Raw genomic sequence first — 25,364 nt, forward strand, 5'->3', positions numbered from 1 at the left:
GAATATACTTATTCATTCAACAATCCATCTCTCATATCTAAAAGTCACAGACTATTTTACTGAAATAATGTGTCTGGGATTACAAATGAAAACCACACAGGATCATTCTTTATCCAGTAGACAGATTAAATTCCAAACCCTGTTACTGTAATAGGCACACTTGTAGCTTGCCATGAATTAGAGCTCTAATTATATTAGGTACTATTTTAAACAAAATAACACATTTCTTATGATCCATAGGTGTAATTTATAGCAAAGCCAGGTTCACTTTCCTGGGCAATCAATTTTGTGGTGTAGCAGAAGACTAATATAATTATGTAAAGCGCTGAGAGCTGAGTATCGCAGTCAGCACAGAAGGGCTTTTGGAAGATAAATGAAGATGCAATTTATTCACTCATAATTTCATACAGAAAATGCCGTGAAATAAATCCATATGAGCATCAGCAAAGGGTAGAGGCACTAATACTTTTTGATATAGACTACCAGAGCATTGTAGTCAAGGCTGGGGTAATGTATGAGTTACTTCAGATTTCCTCACATAAGTGAGCTATCTCTCACACGAGGAAGGAGGAGGAGAAGAGCCTTTTGGCCAAGCCCTCTAAATCATACCCAGAGGAGTGAGTCATTTATTATAGTTACAATTATATCAATATCACTAACACATAAGAGCTGCGATAAATCCACGCACATCAGTTTCTGTGACAACATACGTGATCAATGTAGGGAGGATCCTCAGCTACAGTTATTCTCTGCAGTGTTTTGTGAATTGGTGTTTAAAAACTTAACGTATTGGATTCAGATTTTTAGATTTCAATACATTCTCATCTTGCTTTGTGGTCCCTCCTTATATTTGCAAACGTACCCATAAGCCTGCTGTTAAGGCAAAACAAAGGACCACCTACACCTCACTGGAAATCCACTTCTGTCAGCTGCAGGGGAGTTGGAGCTGGCAGGGTAAAGATAAATTCTTAAGCTTATCGTTGCTTTAGTTGTGGATCTTTTTGTAGAAATGTCTCCTATTGTTATAGTCAACATGTGTTTGAGTGTATAAAGTGAACCTCCCTGGTGGCACCTTGTATGGCAGCCTCTGTGTGCCAATGGGTGAATGCTGACTTGTATGCGGGGTCATAGAAACTGGAAAATTGCATGCCTATTTACCAGAGCATGCACAATAAACAGCAACCCTACATCAGGCATGTGTTACTTAGATAGAGTCAAGTATTTAACAAACTATTTATTTAATGTGCATTTTACTTTGCTATGTGAATGTGGACAGCCTTTTCCCATATTATGCGCTCTTTAATAATTTACCAAGAAAAGGACAGATGTAGCCCTGTAGATTTCTGTAAAAAATGCAGTGTTGCTTTAGTTGTGGATCTTTTTTTGTAGAAACTGCTCCCAATGTTATAGTCAACATTGTTTGAGTGTATAAAGTGAATCTCCCTGGTGGCACCTTGTATGGCAGCCACTGTATACATTGGTTTGAATAGGTGAATGCTGACTTGTATATGTAATGATGGGTCATAGAGACTGGAAAAGAGTATGACCAGATAATGCAGAATGAACAGCAACACTATCAGTCAGTTGTTCTCCCATGTGGAGTCCAGTATTTAATAAACAAATTATCTAATGACCATTTGACTTTACTATATGCGTGTGGACAGCCTATTGCCATATGACATTTCCTCTTTAATAATATACCAACCGAAGGACAGTTGTAGCCCATTGCACACAAATATTAAGTATGCATGGATGAGATGTAGCCCTTCTGTAGATTTCCTTTCGGAAGGAAAAATGCTGTGTATAGGGTTTATAAGTTGGCAAACATCACAGATGCTGCTCATTCACCTGCACACAGTGTTCTGAATCTGTAATGACAGCAGGGGCCAGAGGACAGGAAGGGCTTGTGACAACGGTGTCCTCTAACATTCACATCTTCTGTCAGTATTTACAGATGGTCAGCGTGTGTGATACAGATCAGCTCTCCTTCCTCCTTGTGTCTGATATGGAAAAATGACTGAACATCAACACAAAACCATGGAATAAATAGGATACTGTGTGTCAGTGTAATGGACTGAAATAGAATTGTGGGTATTTATATAATCCCTTTAATGTGCACTGTGATTGCACCTTCTTAAGAATTAAACAAGAAGCTCTTTTTGCTGTCATGTCTCTTGAATTAATAGTTTGGATGAGTTAATGACAATCAGATACAAAAACACACAATTTCAAGGCTTATTAACTCCTTTATTTAAACAAAGAATACATTATATCAGGTAGCAATACATTTTCTTTTATTAATATATATACATTAACATTTCAATGAGTCACTGGTAGTTTAATCTATCAACTTTCAATGGCATAATAACAGTGAGAAATGTCATTCATATTAACATTGACATCCTGTTATCTATAAACATGTAAACACTAAATTGAGTTTACATTAAAATGGTTTTGTTGTTCAGACTGGAAGAGACATAATATATGCAAATTGAATCAAAGTGAATAAGTAAACGTGCACATGTACAGAAATGTAAACTAACTTTATCATCATCTTACAAAAGTGGCAAATTAATTAATAGCAAACTTCCCTCAAACTGAACCAACTTCAAGTATTTAAGGTAGTTGTGAATTGGCTGTTGCATTACATTTAAATCACCGACTATAAGAAATCCTGCACTTAACAGTAGCCTACTTCAGTTTCAGAGATAGCAGCACGATAACACACAAACTATTGCTCCATGAAATAAATGATTTCCTGCGACCCACTTTCCTCTCACATCCTCTGCTCCACGCTTATATCTGAAATAGTCCTCATAGTTTTTGTCAGATTTTGTTGAGTTGAAAATCCTTCCTCCGTTCACTTCCATCACCTGCTTTGTTGTGAAATGCAGTCTTGATCCGATGATAATCCACAATAACCTCGTTTGACAGGACGCGTTAAATAAAAGTAAAAAAACAGACATTTTCTACCTCATCTTAATTTCTTCTGCGATGCTTTGCACAAACTCCTGCTGCTGTCTCCCGAGCCAGTGCGTGTAGAAACATAAGAGCCCTTGGGATGGAGATGAATGCTCTCACAGAGGAACCATCGCGATATGTTCTGTGCACACCAACTTTCTCCGAGGTCTGATGAAAGAATTGTCTTTTGTTGTTGCAGTGGAAATATATTTATATTCATCCTGCAGCCTATAAATTAATATAAACAGCAGCTGTGACTGCACCTCTTTTACTTCAAACACTTTGAATGAAAAGAATGGCTCGCTGTTAGCTCTTTATCGATAATCATCAAACACATAAATTACAAAAGATACCTGAAAAAAACGTTTTAATTGAATAACCGGCTGCCTCTGTCCTGTGTATATAAGAGCCAATGGCTGTTAACACCTCTCTTTCATTAATAGTTCGCCTACAGAAGGCGACTCCCACATGTTAATATTACTCTGCAGGCTGAGTGGGCGTGGCCTGCTCTGCTTTTATCCAATCAGGATCAAGCTCACTGCTGCACTGCCTGCTCCAACGAAGCTGCTGGTGCTTTACTTATTTATTATGGCTATGATTAACTTGTTATTAAATTGCAAATACGTTTTTTTAGCATTACCTCAAACAGGTTTACAAAATGACATCCCCTGCAATGCCAGATAGAATTATTTGTACTCGCAGAAAGTCATTTATAGTAGCAACATACTTAAAGTTCCACAACCGCTTATTAAAGTAGAGTTTTTTTCAAAGCAGCTATAATCAAAGTAACTATGCTGCTGCTGCTATTTCGAAAAGTGGTAAAACATATTTTTGGAAGTCACTTTGTTGAATTTTGTCGGAACTAAAGACCACAGAGGGTCAGGATAACTCCATTTAATTCATTTGCTGCTCCAGCCCGAGATTTAATTGTCCACAAAAACCTGTATTTTCATCATCATGTGGAAGAGTATTATAGCTTGAACATTTTTTATGAATTATTTATTTACATATCCAATATGTGAATCTAGTTCTTCTTAAAGCAATGTTTGATTCAATATTAAATGTATTTTCAATTGTTTTTTTATTTTTATATTGCATATCACAACAAATATCTTTATTATGTGTAATTAATATTGACATTGTTTTGGGAAAACTATGACACTTTTCCAAGTGCTATTTTATAAATACCATTTGGGGTCTCAGTGAATGACTCGGTGCAGGAGCTGCAGTGGGGGGGAGATGAAAGAAGAAAGAGCTCACCCAGGGTTAAAATGGCCGCCATCCTCTGAATACTGAGATGATTTGTGGCCTATTAGAAGCTCACAGCCAAAATCCAGGAATAAATTCATTATAAAATTAGATGAAATCCACTTTAAAGCTTTATGTTGTTTAGGGGTTTACGATTATTCTTGAGTGACGAGACACATTAAGGAATAACTTTTGGCGTGGCTGTGGTGATAAAGTCACTGATTTTATTTTATTTGCCTTGACGCGTTCTTAAATCCGAGGTTGTATCATCTCAGAAAATGTGAACACAGTAGATTTTTTTTTTTAAAGCTCCCCCACCATTAAAGATTGAGGCTGCTCGGTTTGAAATGTGTTACTTGGATCTGGAATGCAAATGCTTTGTTCAGGAGGAGGAGGGATCAGCGAGGAGTCTGAAAGCGACGAGTTTTTGATTAATGAGCTTTGAAATGGCTCTCCAGGAGCAATAAAGGATGAACTGCTCCCTCCCTCTTTCTTTCTCTCTCTCTCTCTCTCACACGCACACGCAAAGGGGTAAATACACGCACATCCATCGTTGCATCATTTCCAATGTCAAATCTTGTTTTTTGTTCTACTTTTGTTTTTATTCTCACAAATCTGATCTGCCATACCCATCATTGAATAGACACACTTCCACTCCTTCAATATTTGAAATATTAGTTTTTACCAATCAATTAGGCAGCAGTGATTATGCTTTGCTCTATAGGAAAATGCAGCTTATTCCCTTGTCCCAGCAGATATGAAGGTAATCATGTGGCCGAGTCTAAAAAATTATAAGTGACATGTGAAAGATGCAATAAGTCCATAGACTCCCTTCCCTCACAACAATGAAACATCAATAATCTGCAGAGCCTTCGCTGAAATGCACTTTGCATTGGAGGCATAGAGCCGTCTGATGAGTTTTAGATATCCTGGTGTCTAATTATTGATCTGCTCTCCCTGTTTGGACTGTACAGTAGAGCAGTGCAGTCAATACGCCTCCTCTGTTACCTGACAGTTTCACTGGGAGGAATTAAAATAATCAGAAACAAGTGGCGACCAATGCTGCTGGGATTTTTCTTTTTCAACAAAATGCAATCAAAAATACAAGTTTGAGCACTTTATTTACAAAATGTTAAACACAATAAAATATAACATTTCAATATCATTAAGGTTTCATAAATGTATGGATATCCAACTGAATGGAATAACAATGTAAGACAAATAAAAAATAGTAATGACTACACAAAATGACATGCTGGTGTGTATAATATTCATATTCGATAGTCTACGTTTTGCTTTAGTTTTGACACAAGATTAACCATGGACATGTAGTGGTGTTTATACACTATCAGATGTCCCATTTATCCCAGATTTACAATTAGAAATGCTCTTTTTCAACAATACTGCGAGTCATAGCATTTTTCAAACCCTGTTTTACCAACACTTTTAAGTGCACTGATCTGTCCAATCTTACAAAAAACTCCACACTTATAAATACTCGCATATAAACGATAAATAATGTGCAATACAAAAGTAATTAAATAATAAATAGGCTATATGCTAGTACAAAAGATTATGCAAAATGATACAAAATAAATAAATAGGATGCCCGAGAGGAGAGTGATATCCTACAAAACAGACGAAATATTCCCTAAAAGTCCTTCTCTCTAAAGATGAGCTTCTACTTTCGTGATCTACAAGACTTACCTTCAAGTAACACCATGAAATATTCAGTCAAAAATTGCGCATTGCACTTTAGAAAAAAAAGAAAAAGGAACAACTGACAATTCTGCCTCTGCGCATCAGATATTCAACAGAAAAGGACAAAGCTGTTATTATTTAAAAAATAATCACACAATAGCATTAATAGTAATATCAATAATACTGTAATAATACACACGACTCGCTTGGAGTGTAGTTATTAGACTAGTGAGGTAATAAAAAGAGCGCAACATAATTTTGGCACACACACGCACGTACACACGCACGCACGCAAACACACACACACACACACACACACACACACACACACACACACACACACACACACACACACACACACAGAAACCACATATTACAAATGCGTGAGTTTAGGCGCTTCCTGAATCCTTCCCTGAGATGCTTGGAGAGAGGTGAGGTCTGTGTATGTGGGATGGGGATCACAGGGTCCATGGTGGTGGTTTCCTGGGATCTGAGCGGCACAGCTGTAGTCCACACTGGTGGACGAGGGGTGGGGAAGATGGCCGAGGTTGAACATGGGGCCCGAGGCTGGCATGGAATCAACAAAATTCCCCCCCACGTAAACGGGGCTGCCCTGCAAATTGGCGTTGGCAAAGCCGCCGTTACTCTGCATGGCGTGGTGCTCGTACTCGGAGCCCGGGTACCTCTTCTGTTGCGGGATGCAGCCACCCAGAGGTGCCGTGTACGCCGCCAAACCGTACATGTTTTGCTGGGGTTTGGCGAAGGATGGGGGCGAGGGCGCGTCATAGCTGAGGCTGTTCACGTTTTGGAGCTGACCAGAGTATCCAATGTGATTTGGGCCACTCATCGGTGGACTCCTGTCCGGGGAGTGTCCCAGGGGAGAGTGTGCGAGCCCTTTAGACTTCTGGTCCTTTTTGTATTTCATCCTCCTGTTTTGAAACCAGATCTTTATTTGACGCTCGGTGAGATTCAACAGATTCGCCATCTCCACTCTCCGTGGGCGACACAGGTAGCGGTTAAAGTGAAACTCCTTCTCCAGCTCCACAAGTTGTGCGCTAGTGTAAGCAGTTCTGACCCGCTTGGAGGCCGGTCCCGGTGGGCTCTTCTCATCACTCATCTCTCCAGCTGTAGAGAAAGCACAGCATCATGTTAGCCACTTTACAGACATTTTATTATAATATAAACTGTAGCAGATCTTATTTATTATTACAATAAACAGGATTGTATTCCAGTATTTCATTTCATATTCTGGTTTTAGTTAATCTTATTCTATTTTACATGTTTATAGTTTACTTCTTACACATGTTGCACATTTGTCCCTTACATCATTCTCTTGCCCTATTTTATACAGATTTTTGCACAATTTCTATTATTGTGTGTCTTATATCCATGTTGGATTGCGTTGAAGGAGCCTGGGACATGTATTGTGCATATGACAATAAAACCTTTGAATCTTTGAAAAGGCCCAAACCCACCCGCACCATTCCCTTAATGTATAAACAAACACGCACCATCCTGATCTCTACCTGCGCCGGAGCAGCTGCTGCCCTTCTGTTTTGAGTTCTGCCGGGTCTCCTTCATCCAGGGGAAGATCTGCTTAGTGAGGGTCGGTGTGGCAGTGCTGGAAGCGCTGCTGGGTGGGGATTTCTTCTTCGGGGGTGCAGAGCTGTTGGGGCTGGGAGAGGATGCAGACAGTGGGGGTGCCTGCTGCTCCACGATGCTGGTGGCCTGGCTGCTGCTGCTGCTGCTGCTCTGGCTGCCGCTCTGCCGCATGCAGTCTGCGTTCAGGTCACTGTCTTTGAGGGTCGGGGGCCGGACAGCAGAGGTCTGGATGGGACACACCGAGGCCTGGTAGTCATTCTCAATGTTAGACGCAGGGTAGGACTGGTGGGCAGGGCCATAGTTGTAGGAGTCTGGTTTGGGGAAGGTGTACCCTCCAAACAGTCCAGAGTTATCGTAGTATGTTGCTTTCTGCATTTTGGTGTGGATTCAAAGCCAAAAAGCCAATGCAACTGTATCCAATGGCATGGATGTTGTTGTTTATTCACGTGATTGGTGTTTCCCACCGTTGCTCCAGTCTGTGACCTACAAAGACAAATGTGTCAGAGTCATGGGGGCAAACATGAATAAGGCCTGCAGTCATTAGAGCTGCAACCGCCTTTACATTACTCCAATGACCGCTGAAATACATAGTTTACATTCACATTAAAGCAGGAGAATCACTCTGCTTATACCAATGCTAATGCTGCTAGGCTAATAAAGAAACCAACTGTCTCTCCTGTGTCTCTAACACTGTGGCACTCTGACTGATTTGTGGCACAAAACAGTTAAAGTTTAACTTGTGCTTAAAGGACCCTCTGGGAGGCTTTAGTGGTCCCTCAGAAATAAGCTGAATCAGCATTTGACACACATGCACACAATACCCTTTTCAGTAATCACAACGCCTGACAAAGCCAGTCATGCATTGTTCCCTGCAGCAGAAATATAGCCCACCAGGGCCGCGCACATGCGTTTGGATCACATGTTTACGCACAGATACTAATCTCCTCCACTGTTAGTTATTAATGGCAAAGGAATGTAATTAATTTTAGATGTAAAATGTAGGTAATATCGGTGTGTAAGTAAGAAAGGGAGGGAGGGATAAAGAGAGATAGATTGAAAGAAAGAGAGGTGGGTGAGGGTGGGTGGGAGTTAAATATGATATTAGTCTTTACACAGGACTGAAATCATATATTTTGCATTCTGAGCTGTTTGGATTTCAAATATATGTCCCATTCATGCAAAATGTACCTTCAATTTAAATTAAATAATAACAATTCAGAGGAAATTTGTCAAATACTCTGGATATTGTTGCAACCACATTTGTTTTCAGAATATCCTTTGAACTAGATGCTGATACACACATATCAAAGGGCCCTACTGTATGTTGGTGGCTTGAGGAGTGCAGCCTTGCCGTGCATAACAATTGCACCTGTCAGTGTGGACCGCGGACAAAATTTATGACCGCAAATGTTATGGTCGTAAACGGCCTCAGAGAGGACTGAAAAGCAAAACAGTCCTCAAGACTCGCTGCCCTCTGAAGTGTAAAACTAAGCGTAGGAGGAAGGCAAGGGAAAGAATTTCATACTCGGCGACTTCTCCCATGCAGAGGCTCGGTTTATAAGCGAAGCCGCCAGTCTTCAGCCAAACACCGAGGAGAAACACTGGAGAGATTTGAGCGTTAAAAAAGGCTGGGCATTTTACACATCGGTTAAAAAGCCAGAATCGTGGGACAAAATGGTGAAATTCTTACGGATTTTACGTTTTTTAATTACCATTTTTATTTTATTTATTAAAATGTAAACATAAACAATGTATTTTTTTCCCCTTAAAATAATGTTGGCTTTATTCATGCGGCGATGCAATTGGACATATTGGGATGGGACCTGGCCTGCGCAAATACCTAATACTGGTACAGGCGAAGTTAAAGTCATCCCTCATGTCTGTGTTGGTGATTTAAGCCTCCTGTGAAACACTGTGAGCGTTAATATGTAGCCTAATAACAAATCACCCTTTCACCTTGTTAGCAGTTGTTCTGTGCTGTCCACTCCCTTCATTAAAGAAATGTTACTCACCGAAATCTGTGCAATTCTCTTTTATATCCCTCACGCATTCATCACTGCCCCCTCCTCGACCTGGAAGAGAAATAAAACATAGTTTCATTAGATTTATTTTAAAACACATTCATTATTCGAGGAATACACCCAGTTTATACAAAAAATAAATATTAACATCATGAAGCCCAATCTTCTTCGCCACTTTAAGAAAATACAATTAAAATAGTAATTGTATTTTTTATGAAATCAAAAACATTTTTTAATTCAAATAATTCCTTCATAATTATTTATTTGTATATGTGTTGGCCTGTTTAAATAAGCTCAATCTTAAAGCTGAATTGTCCCTGCAATAACCACCTATGGCACTTTTTTTCAAGAACCTGCTTGACAGAAAAAGGTCTTGCATGTGCACTTTTTGCACAAAGAGCCAGCCAAATATTTAGCAGTCATAAGCTTTTTTAGGTGACCTTTAGGTCATTTAGCATTTGGTCAAAGTTTAATGAACAACGAGCAGTTTGGCTTCAAGTAGCCTCAACTCTCAACTAAATTCATAGCAGATTTTCAGAGGTGACTGAAACAGACGAGAAGATGTTTCACCGAAGGCAAGAAAGTATAAATTAAACATCAGGACATTTCAGAGAATAGTTTTTTGTCTGTGAGTTTGAAACCATCGCTGGTTCCCTGCTTGTAGGGTTTTTGAGGATTAATTGCTTTAAATATGATCATGGAGATTTAAGATTCATTCGTTGTGGATTATCTGTTAAACTGGTCGATAGTCTGCGCCTGAAGTGCTTTTGGAGCACACTGGGTACTAGTAGCAGACATGGTCCTCTTTTCACACAGCAGTGTTTTTCGCCTACGCGCTGTTACGGTAAGTTTGGTTCACACAATGGGCCGGAGTCAATGTGGAGTGTTATTATCCCAGCTTGTCTTTTCTCCTGCTAGCTCTTTGAAATGCTGGCCATATTCAAGTTAAACAGCACTTTAGGATTATTTTTGCTATTATTGGAAATGTTTCTTACATGCACGAAATAACTGCTGTTGATCAGTGAAATAATATTGTCTCTCTCGCAGTTGTTTGTAGAAAAATACGAGGTGTGTTTTTCTTGGAGAAAGCAAAATGCTAGCACCAGTTGCAGCAGAAAGTTTTGATTTAAGACTGCTTTTCCTGATTTTGGTAGAAATTAAGCAGCTTTTCTGAAAATAAGCATAATCACAAGTGTATGCAAAGGCGTAGGCACATAAATTAAGCACATAAATAAAACATACATTCATAGAAACGTTAATAATCTATTTTCAGATAGGCTAAATGTAATATTCAACTTAAATATATAATAAATAACCCACTTTTACTTTCGCGATCAGGCCTGACTTTTATTGCCGAAGCCAAATAAATAAAAAGAAAATTCGCATGAATTGCAATTAACCAATACAAGTGAGCTAAAAACGCATCCAAAATAGTAGGAAAATTAAGTATTTGCCTGGATCCTCGTCCACTATCCAGCCGGGTAATCCTTCAAAACATCCGATATGAATTCATGTATAATATAACGTTGCAGGTTAACAAAGCCATATAGTTGAAACCACATAAATCACGGCAAACGCCAGTGTGACGATAAGACAACAAATTAATATGATTTACGATCCAAGAGTCAAAAAGAAAAAGTTCCTCTCCTACTTCTTCCCTCCGAGACGGTTTTCATCCAAACGTGAAATCAGCTGAAAGCAGATCAATCTGTCGATAATATTTGAACGCACTTTCTCAAAATAATAATAATGATAGGCTTCATGGGGAGGTATAGGTGTGGACTACATATCCGTACGGTCGCCGGTGAGAGCCACATTAACAAGCATCACCTCCATGAGTGGAATAAATCAAATATATTTCCTTGCATTATATTAACCCGTGGTTAAAGGTTGCTTTCTGCCATGCGATTGCTTACCTGCGAATCAATTCATCATAAAACAACTTCCCTCTCAGTCTCAGTTGCTTTCCACGCAGTCTCTAGAATAAATCCTTCACCCTTTGTCTGTAGACAATGCTGTCCTAAACCTGATCTTGCTGTTTTTCAGACATTTCCATATACCAATGGAGACAGTATTCCCGAAAGATTGGAAGGACTCGCATTCAACTACCAATAAAAAGCGAACAAGGTATCCTTATTCCAGAAAAAAAAAATCCCTGGCAATCAATCACCCATTGAAATATACAGGAAATATTCAGAAACGATAGGCCTGTATACACATTGGGGGCTAACGTTAGGATTTTGGGGTGTTTCGGAAGCTTTGTGATGACAAATAAAGGCGCTGCCTTAAGATACAAGCATATTTGTTCACGTGATTGTTCTCTTCTACAACCGAGCCTTACCTCACCAATCCATTTTGATAAAGGGTGGCGTTTATTTCCTCATCTGAACTGTGTGAAAATGTTCCACTGCCTATTTCTTTTCATCTGCTGCTGAATTACAACTCGCCTGCACTTCAGTATTTAAACACAAGCATTATATCACAAGCTATTGTTAAGGTATTATAATAAAGATTTGTACATGTTCCTGCTACATCAGTGCAGTGGTTTCAGCATATGAAGAGCATTGTGTTGGCTTAGGTTATTATAAAGAAATGGTGTGCATTTTATGAGATTCAGCTGCTTTTACATTTTAACCCTTTTTTCAGTTTCCCCCCCACATTTCTCCTTTAAAACAATCACAATTACACGTTTAACCCTGGCCGTAAATGCACCAGTTACGTATTTTGGATACTATTTTTAAATAGTATCATTATACTTATTGATATCCTATTTAGTCGCCCAATTGCATCGATGTGGGAGATGCATTTTCTAAAATGATTTATGAAATACACGACATCTGTTTTTTTTTTCTCCTTCCAGCTGGGATTGCATTGTATTCAAATAAACCACAGTATAATCTTTTGTTTGTTGTGTCTGTCCTCACACTGCTCAAACACACGAGATCCATGTCTTCTCTTGCATTGTTTGCAATATTATCCCTATCAATAAATAAAATAAAAAGCCCGATTTGATAAGCAATAAATAAATATGTTGGTAAAAGAGCAGAAAGGACAGCAGTAGGAGGATTTGGAGCCGCAGAGCGTCGGCTGATCAGCGGTGTGTTATCTCTGCTGAGAAGAAGGACCAGAAGAACAAGAAGAGATGCAGGACCGGTGGCGTCGCAGCATATGTTCAGAGGGCAATAAAAGTGAAAGATTTACAGTTTTCGCCCGGCCCCCAACAGCCTAAAACCCTTTCAGGAATTACTGCGAATGATTTACAAGGAGGCAGACCTGTCAGCCTGCCCAAACTTCCAAGACTTCTTAGAAATCACAATCAAAACAGCCCATACTAACAATAAAAATACTGGAGAAATACACCACAATTCTATAATAAGGACATACAAATTGTAAATAACCTATTATTTATCTTGTTGAGAACTATGACTATAAAGCAAGATGTATTATACTTAGCAATTTATTATTCTAATCCTTTTTTTATATCTATTTAATTTCTTCTTTTTTTGCACTTAATTGTTAAAAGTCTGAATTAGAGTCTTTATAAAGAGTCAGTGGGCCCTGTGGAGGGGCCACATTGAGCTGATGGGTCCGAAAGAGCATTTATTCAGAGCGAGAAGCCATAAATACATGTCACTGCCCTTTAGTTTTTACCATTTCTCCTATCAATCCTTCCCCAGACGAATGCGTAAACAGCACACATCCTACCATATCTAATAAATGTGATAAAAAGAAGACATGCACACAGTGACTAACACAGTTTACACAATCCTGCTAGCGCACACATCAAAAGGTTGCAATTGATCAAAAATCACGACATTTGATATCGTCATTTACCAGCTCGGGCAACATGAAAAATGCTGAAATATTTACCTACCCAAGCATCCATCGGTCCGGATGTGTCGCTAAAGTGCGAGGCTATACGGTGGAGCCGGGTATCGGATATTATTTTTCTTGGGGGATCTCTTCAGTTTTCAAGTCTGATAGAGTCCTTGCGATTAATGACGACGCCGTGTTTCTAGGGGGACGTGCTGCATTAATTATTTAGACAATCACGTGGTCGAGGAAAAGAGAGCGGAGTGGTATAGTCTCTGGATTATATCTCTGAATGCAGACAGCGCACTTTAATATATTTTAAGGGGGTTGTCTGGCTCGGAGAGGCTTCTGCGAAAAAACAGCTGGATATCAAATATGGCCGGATGGAGAGCAACGACGTTGTATTCCTGCACTGGGTGCAGTGTCATTGAAAATGGCACTGCCTTTGGCTCCCATTTATTGCTGCTCAGACATGTAGGTCAGTGTGGCTATACACACTGTACGGTGTAGTACTGCTCTGACCTGATAACTGCTGGGTAGGAACAGTGTTGTGATAGGTTTAATTCATATTAATAACTGGAGTTCAGCAAGTCGTGATTAATTATAAATGGCTTTAAAATATAAAATAGATCAAAAGTTATCTTAAAGAACTATAATGTAGTAGGTATAGGTTAGTTGTCCAATTGTTCCATACCACCCCCTCCCCTCCCCCACTCCTCTCACCCCCCCTCCTCTCTCTCGCTCATCCTTTCTTCAGCATCTATGTGCAGATCATTTATGGCAGGATGGTGGATCGGTGGCATCACTTTGTCTCAGCTTCTCTCTGAATCTATATGACACACGCATGCATTTTACACAAACATATAAGTGCACGCCTGTAGGCCCTCGCGCACTCAGCGGGATCAGGCAGTGGTCACTGGGGATGGAAACATGCTGAGTGACTGTAGATTGTCTTTCCACATGTCCGTTTATGGCCACTATTGTTTGTATCAGCACTGATGCTGCAGTGGGGGGGTCGAGGGTCAGGGCAGATGTGGGTCATATTCAATAAAGGGATAGCTCTTAAAGCACGAGGGGGTCTAATAACACATATATAATGCTTGATAAAGTGTGTATGACTACATGTTATAAACTGTTTCTGGTAATTGTGGCGTAATCTGATTTAGTAACAGGAGCAGGGACTCGGAAAAAGTTTGTAACTGTCAGTTTCAATGTACCAGGCTGTTTGGTAATAAAGACTCATGTAACTAACAACTGTTTTGCAATAAAGACTCGTGTTTTCTGAGACACCTAAACGTAGCTTTCATTGAATAAAAGCACCTCTAAAAGCTCCACTAGAGCTGATGAGGACTCGCTCCTCTCGATAAGAGCTTATGAGCGAACAATAAGACACAACATCGTTCTTAAACACGTTTCTTCAAAGATATTCTACAATATGGTAGACTCATAATGTATTTTTTGCTACTTAATTTCATGTCTTACAGGAGAACAGTGTATTTGCCCATGCAGCGAACATTTGGTGCATTGTGGATGTTTTTTTAAAAGGGGGCTTCAGGTCCATATGGCCCCACACGCTTGTTCACTGAGAAACAACTCGTTTCCCACCAAAAGGGATCCCTTTTTTTGTTTAAATGGTGCAAACCGAATGACAGGAAATAATTATTTTAAATCGAATATAAAATGTCCATGAGAAATAATACATTTAAATACCTCAGTGGGCACGGGGAAATACCAATTTTCTTCTCGAGTGGAGAAAATAAAAATAAAAAGATCGCAACAAAATGCTTCTGCAATCAATTAAATACATAATCAGTAGAAATCTTTATTTTTTCGAATATACTTCTCGCATTTCAATGCACAATACAAGGTAAAAAGCATGTACAAAAATAAAACCAAAAATATTGCATATTGACATGAGGAGACAAATGCACAAATCAGAAGCTTCTGGGGGATGATATATAAATAGGCCTACTGTCAAAACACGTGTAAAAACTATGGAATTTACGCCCTGAATATTTTAAACTCTTTTTTTAAGTTTGGAAAAAAGCCTCCAAAGCAAAGCTCGGAGCGCCTGGGAGAGCTGCTCGTCCGGCGGGTCAGAGGTGTTGGGGTCAGTCCTGCGGCTGAAATGTGGCCCCTGGATGAACCTGCCTCTGCTGCTTTTGTCGACCTGCGGTTGAAATACTTTGTCAAGCCTCTCATCGGGAAGACTTCACAGAGAAAGACCTCTTTACTGGGATGAGCTTCTGGGCTTTTTTGTCCGAAAGACAATGACGGTATCAAACAAGAAATATCTGTCTTTGAAAACGTGACGTGAAAGCCCCCCTCGGTTAGCTCTGTGTAAATTTAAAAACTAGAATATTCCCACATTAACTAAAGACTACAAACTCTGCGTAAAGCCATGCTAATAATTCACAAGAGTTCAAACATATTTTAGATCAATTGAAATTTAACAAATACTTTTAATTAAAATTGTATGTGTGCTATACGAAAATGTACACGTTTTTTTAAATAAATAATGACGTAAAAAATAATATCAAGAAGAAACGAACAATTATATTCCTAAATATTCTGGATTTGATTATTTCCGATGAGAAACATCCAATATCAATTTGATGCCATGCAGGAACAAATGATCTTTTATAGTAGGACTCTCAAATGGTGCGAGAGCCTCTGAAAATGTACACTGTTTACAAAGATGTCAAGAGAGATTTATAAGGGCACTCAGAATAGTTTACAAACAGGAATGTCTTGCGTTTAGGAATAATATTTAGGCTAAGAAAAATTCAACGTTTTATTTTACAAAATAAGTTAAAACAAATAAGAGTCACAAAGAAACGTGAACTGAGATTCAACGGGATTTTTGCAACTTACGAAAGTAGGTTGTGTTTGGCGTGCTCTATGCAAATAATACCTCCTTCAAGTAGATATAGGCTATTTTTATATATTGTGCGTTTAATGTGAGGTTTGAATAGGAACAAAATAGAAATAACCTTTGTGTGTGCGTGTAATTTCAACCAAAGGCTTCCCTGTTCTGAAATAAGAGATTTCGATCTGTAAAACCAGCGTGAATCCACGTGAGAAGAGCTGGAAGACTTTGTTTAAATCCATGAAATCAGCCGAGATCCCTCATTAAATGTCCTCAGTTGGGTAACGTCCAAAAAAAAAACGAAAGAAAGAAAAGTTTGTTTCTGTGTTTTTTGTGTCTCTTTGAGGAAATTAAAACAAGACAGAGCTTTTCAAACCTCTCACTTATAAAGACTGATTGATTTTCTGACTCTTGAGTCAACACTGCTGGGGTCTTTTTTGTTAAATAAAAAAATGTCTAAAAACATCATCAGTCCATGCAAAAGTCAGATGCAACCTGTCTTTTTTATGTACAGTTTGTGTCTAAAAAGGACTTTCCTCCTTTCTTATAATGATGTGATATCAGTCTGGTTGTCCTTTTGGAGGTTTTGCAGATGGCTGGATGTTGGGGCAGATCTGCCCTTGGTGTTGGGTAGTTTGTGGTCTTTCTTCCATTTCATCCTCCTGTTTTGAAACCAAATTTTGATTTGCCTTTCGGAGAGACAAAGAGTGTGGGCAATCTCAATCCGTCGCCGCCTCGTCAGATACCTGTTAAAATGAAACTCCTTTTCTAGCTCCAAAACCTGCTGCCGGGTGTAAGCTGTCCTGGACCGTTTGGTATCGGGTCCTGTGTAATCCGGGTTCACTAGAAGAAATAAAAACAAACAAGAAAACAAGTCACCAAATGTGGCCAATGCAGCATGCTGCAATAAACAATACAACAGGAGGAGTTCCTCTCTACCCGAGGCGCTCACATTTTAGGAACATTAACGAGGAATCGAGAGCAGGAAGCGAGAGCAGGAAATAAAGAGTGATTTTTAACTGAATTTAAACAGATTAGCTGCCGGTTTTAGCACCATTTACAGCCGGTCAATACGTGTTTTCAGTAGCTTTCAGGCGCTCACCTAGCGGCCTATTTCCTGAGCTATAAAAATGTATGACTTGTGTAATTGGCGAGGCCTTTCAAAGACTCCCATAAATATTATACTGAATGATTCATCAGAAGAAGAAGAAGAAGAAGAAGAAGAAGAAGAAGAAGAAGAAGAAGAAGAAGAAGAAGAAGAAGAAGAAGAAGAAGAAGAAGAAGAAGAAGAAGAAGAAGAAGAAGAAGAAGAAGTCGTCTTACCAGTATTTACGTGGACTTTCTTCATCCAGGGGTAAACTACTGCAGGCTGCTTGGACTGTATCCCATTTTGGCTCTTTGTGTTTTGCTCCTGCCCAACTGTCCGGGGTCCGGACACTTGCACCGGGGTCCCCTCCTCAGTCTGTGCGCTAAAAGTGCTCGGTCTGCTGGGTCTGTCCTGACCCCGTGGCAGCACAGTGGAGTCCTGCACAGTGGAGTCCTGCCCAGTGCTGCAGAAGGGCTGCTCCGGGTAGTTTGGCCGTGGGTAGATCCCTGGATGCTGAAAGACTGTGTCCTGCGCTGGACTGTAGAAGTCCGAGCCCTGCTCAGGTATATAGTTATTTTGTGAATATTCCTCGCAGGGAGGAAATTGGGGATCCACATACTTAGAGTTCACCATAAACGAACTCATGGCCATTAATTTCTGAAGGTAGAAAATACTAATTTTTCTCGAGTTGTCTTTTTTTCCTCCCTCCATAAAGCCCTCCTACTTGGTGTCAACTGAATAAAGTTAGCGAACCATGTGACCAAATCGGCCAATAGAGGTGATGCTGGTTCACGAACGGGTAAACATACAACTAAAAGCAATTGTATCTGACAACAAAATGATACCCAGGTGGAGAAAAAAATAAATAATATATATATATTACACTGAAATATCTGCTTGCACATTTGGATAATAAAATACGTGCTTGAAAAAAAAAAGAGAGAAACATAATTCCAACGTTACATCAATTGATACCTTTAGAAGTATATATTATAAAGAGATTGGACCCATGCATGAGGTGGTTTTTATCAAAGTAGATGTAAAAATATATCAGTTTGTAAAGTGTAACTTGAAGGCATGGTGTTCAACAGAGAAACCAACAAAAGATACAAAAAGCCCCTCGGCATGAAAGCAGCGAATAATGACTGAGGACAATTGATGGACACTGTCTTTGTCAAGAAGGGGTCATCCAAAAGTTACACGAATCTCATCACTTCATCTGCTCCCATCCCTTTGAAAAAAACTCAGGAGCCTATTGGCCAGCAGCAGCAGCCTCTGGGAATCAATAATGTAGACACAGACCCTCAGGAGGAAGAAGCTGCAGCTGGAGTGTGCTGAGGCTTTCTTTAAGAACATCCATTTGGTGTTTTATTACAACACACTGAGCTATATAGAAATAATTCCTAATTAAATTTATTTTCAGGTGAAAACGCGTCAGATTTCCTTGAAGCCTATAGAGTTTCACTTTGAGCCCCCGAGAGCTTCTTGTGGAGTATCTGGTGTTGTCAGATGTACTCATTCATAAACCTATGACAGCAGGTCAGGCACCAAACTTCTGATAATAAGATGGCAACAAGTCATTGGATCGAAGTTTTTTCATCGACCATATACTCCCCTAGAATCGAATCTGTGATTGTGGTTTTATCACACAAATTCGGTTCTACAGGGTATATATAGACGACGGCAAGCAAGCGGCGCTGCACACCTGCAATTTAGCCTGTAAAGTACAATGTGGCTCAAAGAAACTATATATATCGTAAATAGGCGTCCATTGGGAAAGGACAATATGAATAAGTCATATTTTTGCTTATAGTAATTTTAGAGTGTCTTATTCTACTTATAGTCTTAATATGTAAAAATCTCAGTTTGAAGCATAATTTATTCTCTGTTTGATTTCCTTTGAATGTATTTATCTAGAAAGCTCAGTCAAAAGCCATGTCAGTGGTTGCCTCTTAAAAAAAAGAAAATGTAACTGAAAAAGATGTAGGACTACAGGATACTTTTACCAATTGTCAATTTAAGGCAGCAAATGACAAGCAAAAGACACTGAACTAAAAAAGATCTGGCAGTATCTCAGGTCAAACCAGGTTTCCTGCAGTGGGTCTTTCCCCTCTATTATAGTCCAAGTTCATTATCAGAAAAAAATTATATTCTTCAAATTATAAAAATATCTTTATACTTTAACGAGCTGTAACCTTTCAAAACCTCATACTGGTGAAATAACGCACTAAAGCTGTAAACTCATCACCAGATAAGCGTTGGATGCTCACTGCCTTATATAGGGCAGCTTATCATCACTGCTCCAAAAGATGAAGCTGGAGGCCACAGAGGTCAAACTAAATCATTTACAAAGTTATCAAAAAGTTCAATTATTTCTGTCCTGGTGACAGCTCAAAGGGTGCAAAAGTTTACCAATTCCCCGCCAGCCATTAACCAAACCGCCATGGCGGCTGCTGCTTCAGAGACATCCTTACAAAGGAATTGAAGCTGGGAATAGAGAAGAGAGGCTTGTTACTTGAACAAAATCACCAAAATCAAGTAAATATTATTGTCCAAACATAGAAATGTAATATTATATTATAATATTATAATGAGACATCTAGCTGAGAGTTTTTAACAAAAACAGTCCAACAATTGTATGGCACCGGTATTACGCGTTGAATTGGTCCGATTTAAAACAAAAATATATATATTGTTAAACGTTTGAAAGCAAATTTGGCCAAATGCTTCTCTGGGTTAATATGTCAGATCTGAAAAAGCTTGTAATAAAGATTGAGCCAGATATTTAGCCGTATGTTTTACCTTTAGTAAGAAGATGCCAGATTGTAATTTAGCCTATTGTTCACTGGATGGTACTTTAGGTTTAGTTTTATGCTACGTTTTTGGCTAAACTTAAAATGTCAGTTTTAGTTTAGTCTACAAGTTGAACTATGCAGGCCTTCTAAATGTAAGAATACAATATAATCAGCTTAATGAATTGACGTTTATGTCTATATGGTTTACATGTTTCCTATTATTAAAATATATAATATAAGCTTTAATGTTTTCTTTCCACGTGTACATTTAAATGTCAACAAGAACATTATATATTCGTTTCCACCAAGGGATACATCATCAAATCTGAATAAAATTCGTTCCTGCACTTCACATTTCAATACGAGTGAGACAGCCTGACCTGTCTTTCACCTTCCCCTGCTAGCCCTTCAGACGGGTCAAAGCCGAGGAGCACAACAAAAGAAAGATAAAGTCAGCTATTCCCGGCAGCTTGTTTTAAAAGCAGGGCTAACTACTTCAGCTCGTGCCATTTTATCAGTACAATTACAAGCTTTTATATAAAAAAAACTCCAAATTGTGAGTTTAAGAGCCACAGAAAAAAGACGAGGCCTATTTGATCTTATTTACGGGCAATGTAAGGGAGCGTTTTGTACTGATAATAATAGAAAATAAAGCTTAAATTCACTATTAACTTTGTATTTTGTATTATTTAACAATTTGTAAGTAGCATGTAGCGATTTATCAAGATATAACGGCCTTATGAATAAAGCAGCAGCCACATAATGTGCAAACGAGAATACAGATTGGGTAAACTCAATGCTGTTTTAGTTAATACATGTTAGTGGTTAAAGCTAATAATACTAGAACGAATTGTGAATTATTAACTATACAAAAAAGGCACATTCACATGTATCATTGAATTATGCCTTTAACACATTACGCGTAATTCTTCAGGGATTTACAAAAACTCTGCAGACAACAGGTTGATTTCTCCGCCTCCAAGCGAATAAGAACACCCAATGCTAACAAGCAACTACATCATGTAGCAGAGAATCAGACCAACAACATGAGGAACACCATCAGAAAAAGCATCGATTGATTCTTAAGAGGTTTAAACCCAAAACCCAGCTCAGTAATAGGATTAAACACGATTTCCTGCAGCCTCGTCCAACTATCTCTGCTCGTCTTCAGCGCGCACTGTTGCGGCTTTTAGAGGCAGGAAACAGTGCAGCCCGAGCACTGTGCGTGTGACATCACTGCACGCCCATACCACGAGCATAATGATAAAACACAGCTTACCACAGAGACCGCCACCCAAGCCACACCGAGGAGCAAACGCATCCATGCTGGAGGAAAAGTCAGCTCATGGCACAAGCTCCCTGCCAATTCCAGCTATTCCAACCCATCTGGACGCTCTTAATACACAATGAGAATTATATTTTGGCTTGTCAAGTCCCGGGCCATAAAACAAACTTTAATGGCATCACGTGTTTCCTCACAGCCACTCACAACACCGCGCAGGCTCATAAATAATCCTCAAAGTTGCACTTACTCAATAACGGCGATTACACTGATGTGCACTGAGGAAAAGTCGTAGAAAGGGAGGAAGCTGGAAGGAAAACTGTCATGATAGACATGGGAACAGAGGAGCAGTGGGATAAAAACATTAAAAAGCCAAACTCTTTTTAAATAAATTGGCTTTGTTGTTATTTAAAGGCATATTACTTACTAGCAATGATTGAAAAGTAAGCAAAGTCTTAACTGGGCCTCTGACCATTGATATAATAATCTTATGGTGATCCCCAGTTATTTTCTCTCCTTATTGGACAGAACTGATTACACCATTTGTCTGAAGCCTGTTGACCTCCAAAGTGTTGACAAAACAGCAAACATGCATCAATGATTTGTCCTCAAATACATTTTTCTCCCCAGTGAACCTGACACAATAAGACTGATGTCATTCCTTCTTCCGGACCAATCCCAGAGTGCAGAGCAGCTTCGCTCCTCCTCCTCCTCCCCTTCCTGTCAAACAGCAGAGGAGCTGATGATGCTGAGGTTTGGATGGCTGCCACTGTGGGCAGGTATGATAAATGGAGGGGCATCAAATCAGAGACCTGTCGCTGTTTACATGCATGTCCTCATACAAAGTTATTTCCCTGGAGATAATTTGAGCGTAAAACCTCAGTATGACCTCCTGGGTGTTTTAGTGGAGGCTGCACTCACATGTTTCCTGTTGTTAGTTGGTTCGGTGTTTCCTGTGGTTTAATGACTTACATGCAGTGTAATGCTATGAATTAAGTCCTTTGTTATCAGCTTTCTTAAAGATAATTTCCTTCAACATCTTCATCATCATGAGGGAGATTTCATGCACAACTCACTATGATCTGTGGGAAGGTTGCTGTCCATAAAGTTGGCTTTAAAAGCACCCACTGTACTCTCTAATAAATGAATATACAACTGTTTGCCTTTGTATGCAATGCACCCTTTGGATTTGTAGAGCTCTGGTGATAACATAAAAAATCCAACACAAGCCAATTCAGCATCAGAACAGCTCATCTCATATATGTAAACAAACATATATTTCCATGGCTAAAAATAGTGACTATGTTAACACAAACCACTTTCAAAAATGAACCAGATCACATGACCACGTCTCTCAGCCAATCAGCGTGCTCATGCTCCTGCTAGTAAAGGACTGCTGAAGGCTGCAGGGAGGCTGACCGTTGGGCAACAGCGCCTTCTGCTGGCATTTTAACGACCTCCCTCCTTTTCCACTGCAAAAAATGTCTCTGCTAACAAGTAATTTCACTTCATCATTTGTTTGATAAAGATAGAACGATAGAGATGAGCAATAGGAAATGTCACTTCAAATGCAAATGAGTATGTCACTGTTCAAACATCATTTTAATTAGGTGAAGGTCTCTTTAAGTATGTGGGCTGATGAAACCTGATTTAATAATTCATTATCATAGTTATCTAAAAGAAAATTGCATTTGAAGTTTGAAAGATTATCCCATCCTTTTGCAAAATGTGTTCTTTTTTTAATGTATATGTAGATATGTAAACTTAATCTAAAAAGTGCCATGGGAATATTGGCATGCTTTTTTGATGTTAGAAATAATCCTTAAGCAGATACAACTAAATAAACGTGGTTGCTCGTGATGATGGTGATATCATAGATACATTAAGTTATTCTTAATTTTTTTTAGTGGATAGTAGTAGATAACGAAAATAATGAAATACTTCAAATAAGAGCTATTGTATCTTTTAGCTTTCCTATAACTTGATATTTGTTTACAAAGACCTCACTTTGTCACATAATATTGTAAAATAGTCTAATAATGGACTTGATTGAGTCTCTGGGGGGATTTAATAAGCTACATCCATACATGAAAGCTGATATCTGTTTAAATGTTTTTTCTGGGCCTGCGGTCAGATATTGTCCTAAATAATTAAATAAAGCAAACACAGAAATTATGTAAACTGTACACATTCTCGAATTAGAAAGACACAGAGTGAACCCTGTCCAGTTTCCTCAGGCTTCTACTTGTGCCTCTGTCCCAGGGTCCATTTTGCCGCATTGCAGTAGGCTGTAAATACTTTCGCAGCTGCCTGTCAGGCCACAGTGAAATACTGTCTTTGTTCAATTGGCCCCATCTCCAGGCAGCTGAAAACGGCTAGTAAAACCCAACTTCTACTGCCAGGCTTGCATATGTGGAATATAGCAAAGCACATTTGTTTTGTGTGCAGTAGTTTAACAAATAAACAGCTTGTTAAAGTATACTTGGGTTCATCAGATAAATGCAGATGTGTCTGGTAGCTACAGAAAATCAAACTGATATAACTTTAGATTCAAAAACTCAGTAAAATAAAAAGACTTGGTGTGCTATTAACTGCTTCACACTGAAAACGAAATGGAGAATGTTTGGTTCAACACATGACGCAGTTTTCTAATTCATTAGGGAATCACTGCACTTGGTGTGCATCAAATGAAACTGCTCAACACCACCCCGATTTACTTAAACAAATAGCTATTCTCTGCAAAATGTGTTTAACTAGAAGGAGCCACAATCAAAACATTTACAAGAATAATGTTCCATTAGATTACTTAAAATATGAATCTCTAATTCGTGTGGAATAATAGGAATAAAGGCACATTTCTTTACCCACATTTTCTTCGTTAAGAGTATACAGCTATTTACTTGCCACATGGGAAACCACCAAATTACCTGAGAGTCATTACCCCGCTTCTAATTTACATGACTAATACAAACAGGAAGCATGCGTTATTAAAGCTCATTATCACACAGAAAGCTTACCTATAGAAGGGATGTAATCCATGTTTACTCTTGGAGGTTTACCTTTGCACTGCATTTTGATAAAGCAGTGAAGAGCCAGTGCTGCTGTGTGTATGAGGAGGTTAGACGAGTAGAAAGTTGAAACCCTCCTTTTGTCATCCAGGAGAATGACCTGCGCAGTGCTTCAGATAAGTGCTGATCAGACGTTTATGAAACGAATGCAATTTTTGAGAAAGCAGACCGTGGTGTATCGGTTTGAACGCCATAGACGCAGAATGCAGTAGGGAAAACCCGCCTGGGAAATCAGAAAAAGAGCCATGAAGACGTTTGCCTCTCACACATGACCAGTGGCATCCAATGACAGGCGATGGAGGCACATAAAAAGGTCTATTACCAAGTTGTAAATTGTCCTCTCACAAAAAGGAATTTCGACTGCTGCAGCTCTCTCCATCTTTGCGCATAATAACAGAAGCCCCTCCACGTCCTCTTGAGACAAACAAGAGGGGTGTTCCCCCTGTTTTTGTTTTTATTACTCAACCGTAAAAAGTTGCAGTTTAAAGGGCAAAAGGGCAGTTTAGCTCCATCATAATGTGAATTCGTTACAACAACAAAAACGTTAAACCATTCATATGTAAAATGTATCCTTTCTCCGAATATATAGCAAAAAAACATTATGACGCAATATTTTAGTTTAACTTTAAATAAGAAACACAATTATTTTTGCAAGGTTTTTGCGTAAAATTGAAGCTTTTGTGCATCAACAAATGGATGTTTTTCTTTCTTTTTAAGCGGCCTGTGCACAATTTGTTAACATTTGATGTGATAAATCATATATTAGGCCCAATTTTAACTAATGCTGATAAGTTAATAAACATAATAGAATATATCCTGAAATAATCTTTAACTATGACTTTGTGACACTGGCCTACTTTGATATTTAATCGCAAATGTGTTTTGAATTGAGTGTCTGCACATCGTCCACATTTACG

At 39.0% G+C, this 25,364-nt stretch overlaps 2 protein-coding genes across 2 annotated transcripts; both read right to left on the minus strand.

Moving 5' to 3' along the window:
- Positions 1 to 6,212: 6,212 nt before the first annotated feature.
- On the minus strand, positions 6,213 to 24,628 carry hoxd3a (homeobox D3a). Its single transcript, XM_071207080.1, has 4 exons — positions 24,397 to 24,628; positions 9,525 to 9,584; positions 7,422 to 7,995; positions 6,213 to 7,035 (listed from the first exon to the last, which is right to left on the minus strand). Exons 3-4 carry the CDS (start codon positions 7,885 to 7,887, stop codon positions 6,284 to 6,286), a joined length of 1,218 nt encoding a protein of 405 aa, XP_071063181.1. The 5' UTR covers positions 7,888 to 7,995; positions 9,525 to 9,584; positions 24,397 to 24,628; the 3' UTR covers positions 6,213 to 6,283.
- hoxd4a (homeobox D4a) lies at positions 16,128 to 18,891 on the minus strand. Its single transcript, XM_034110738.1, has 2 exons — positions 17,539 to 18,891; positions 16,128 to 17,058 (listed from the first exon to the last, which is right to left on the minus strand). The coding sequence occupies exons 1-2, from the start codon at positions 18,011 to 18,013 to the stop codon at positions 16,760 to 16,762; spliced, it is 774 nt and encodes a 257-aa protein (XP_033966629.1). The 5' UTR covers positions 18,014 to 18,891; the 3' UTR covers positions 16,128 to 16,759.
- Positions 24,629 to 25,364: the final 736 nt, after the last annotated feature.

The sequence above is a fragment of the Pseudochaenichthys georgianus genome, chromosome 21 (genome assembly GCF_902827115.2).
Source record: "Pseudochaenichthys georgianus chromosome 21, fPseGeo1.2, whole genome shotgun sequence".
Lineage (NCBI taxonomy): Eukaryota > Metazoa > Chordata > Actinopteri > Perciformes > Channichthyidae > Pseudochaenichthys > Pseudochaenichthys georgianus.

Excerpts from the sequence above, each read along its gene's own strand:
- hoxd3a (XM_071207080.1), bottom strand. The coding sequence starts at position 7,887 with ATGCAGAAAGCAACATACTACGATAACTCTGGACTGTTTGGAGGGTAC. Across the intron at positions 7,036-7,421 it reads CGCAGGTAGAGATCAGGATG|CTGGAGAGATGAGTGATGAG; the intron begins GTGCGTGTTTGT and ends CTTTCTCTACAG.
- hoxd4a (XM_034110738.1), bottom strand. The coding sequence starts at position 18,013 with ATGGAGGGAGGAAAAAAAGACAACTCGAGAAAAATTAGTATTTTCTAC. Across the intron at positions 17,059-17,538 it reads GAAAGTCCACGTAAATACTG|TGAACCCGGATTACACAGGA; the intron begins GTAAGACGACTT and ends TATTTCTTCTAG.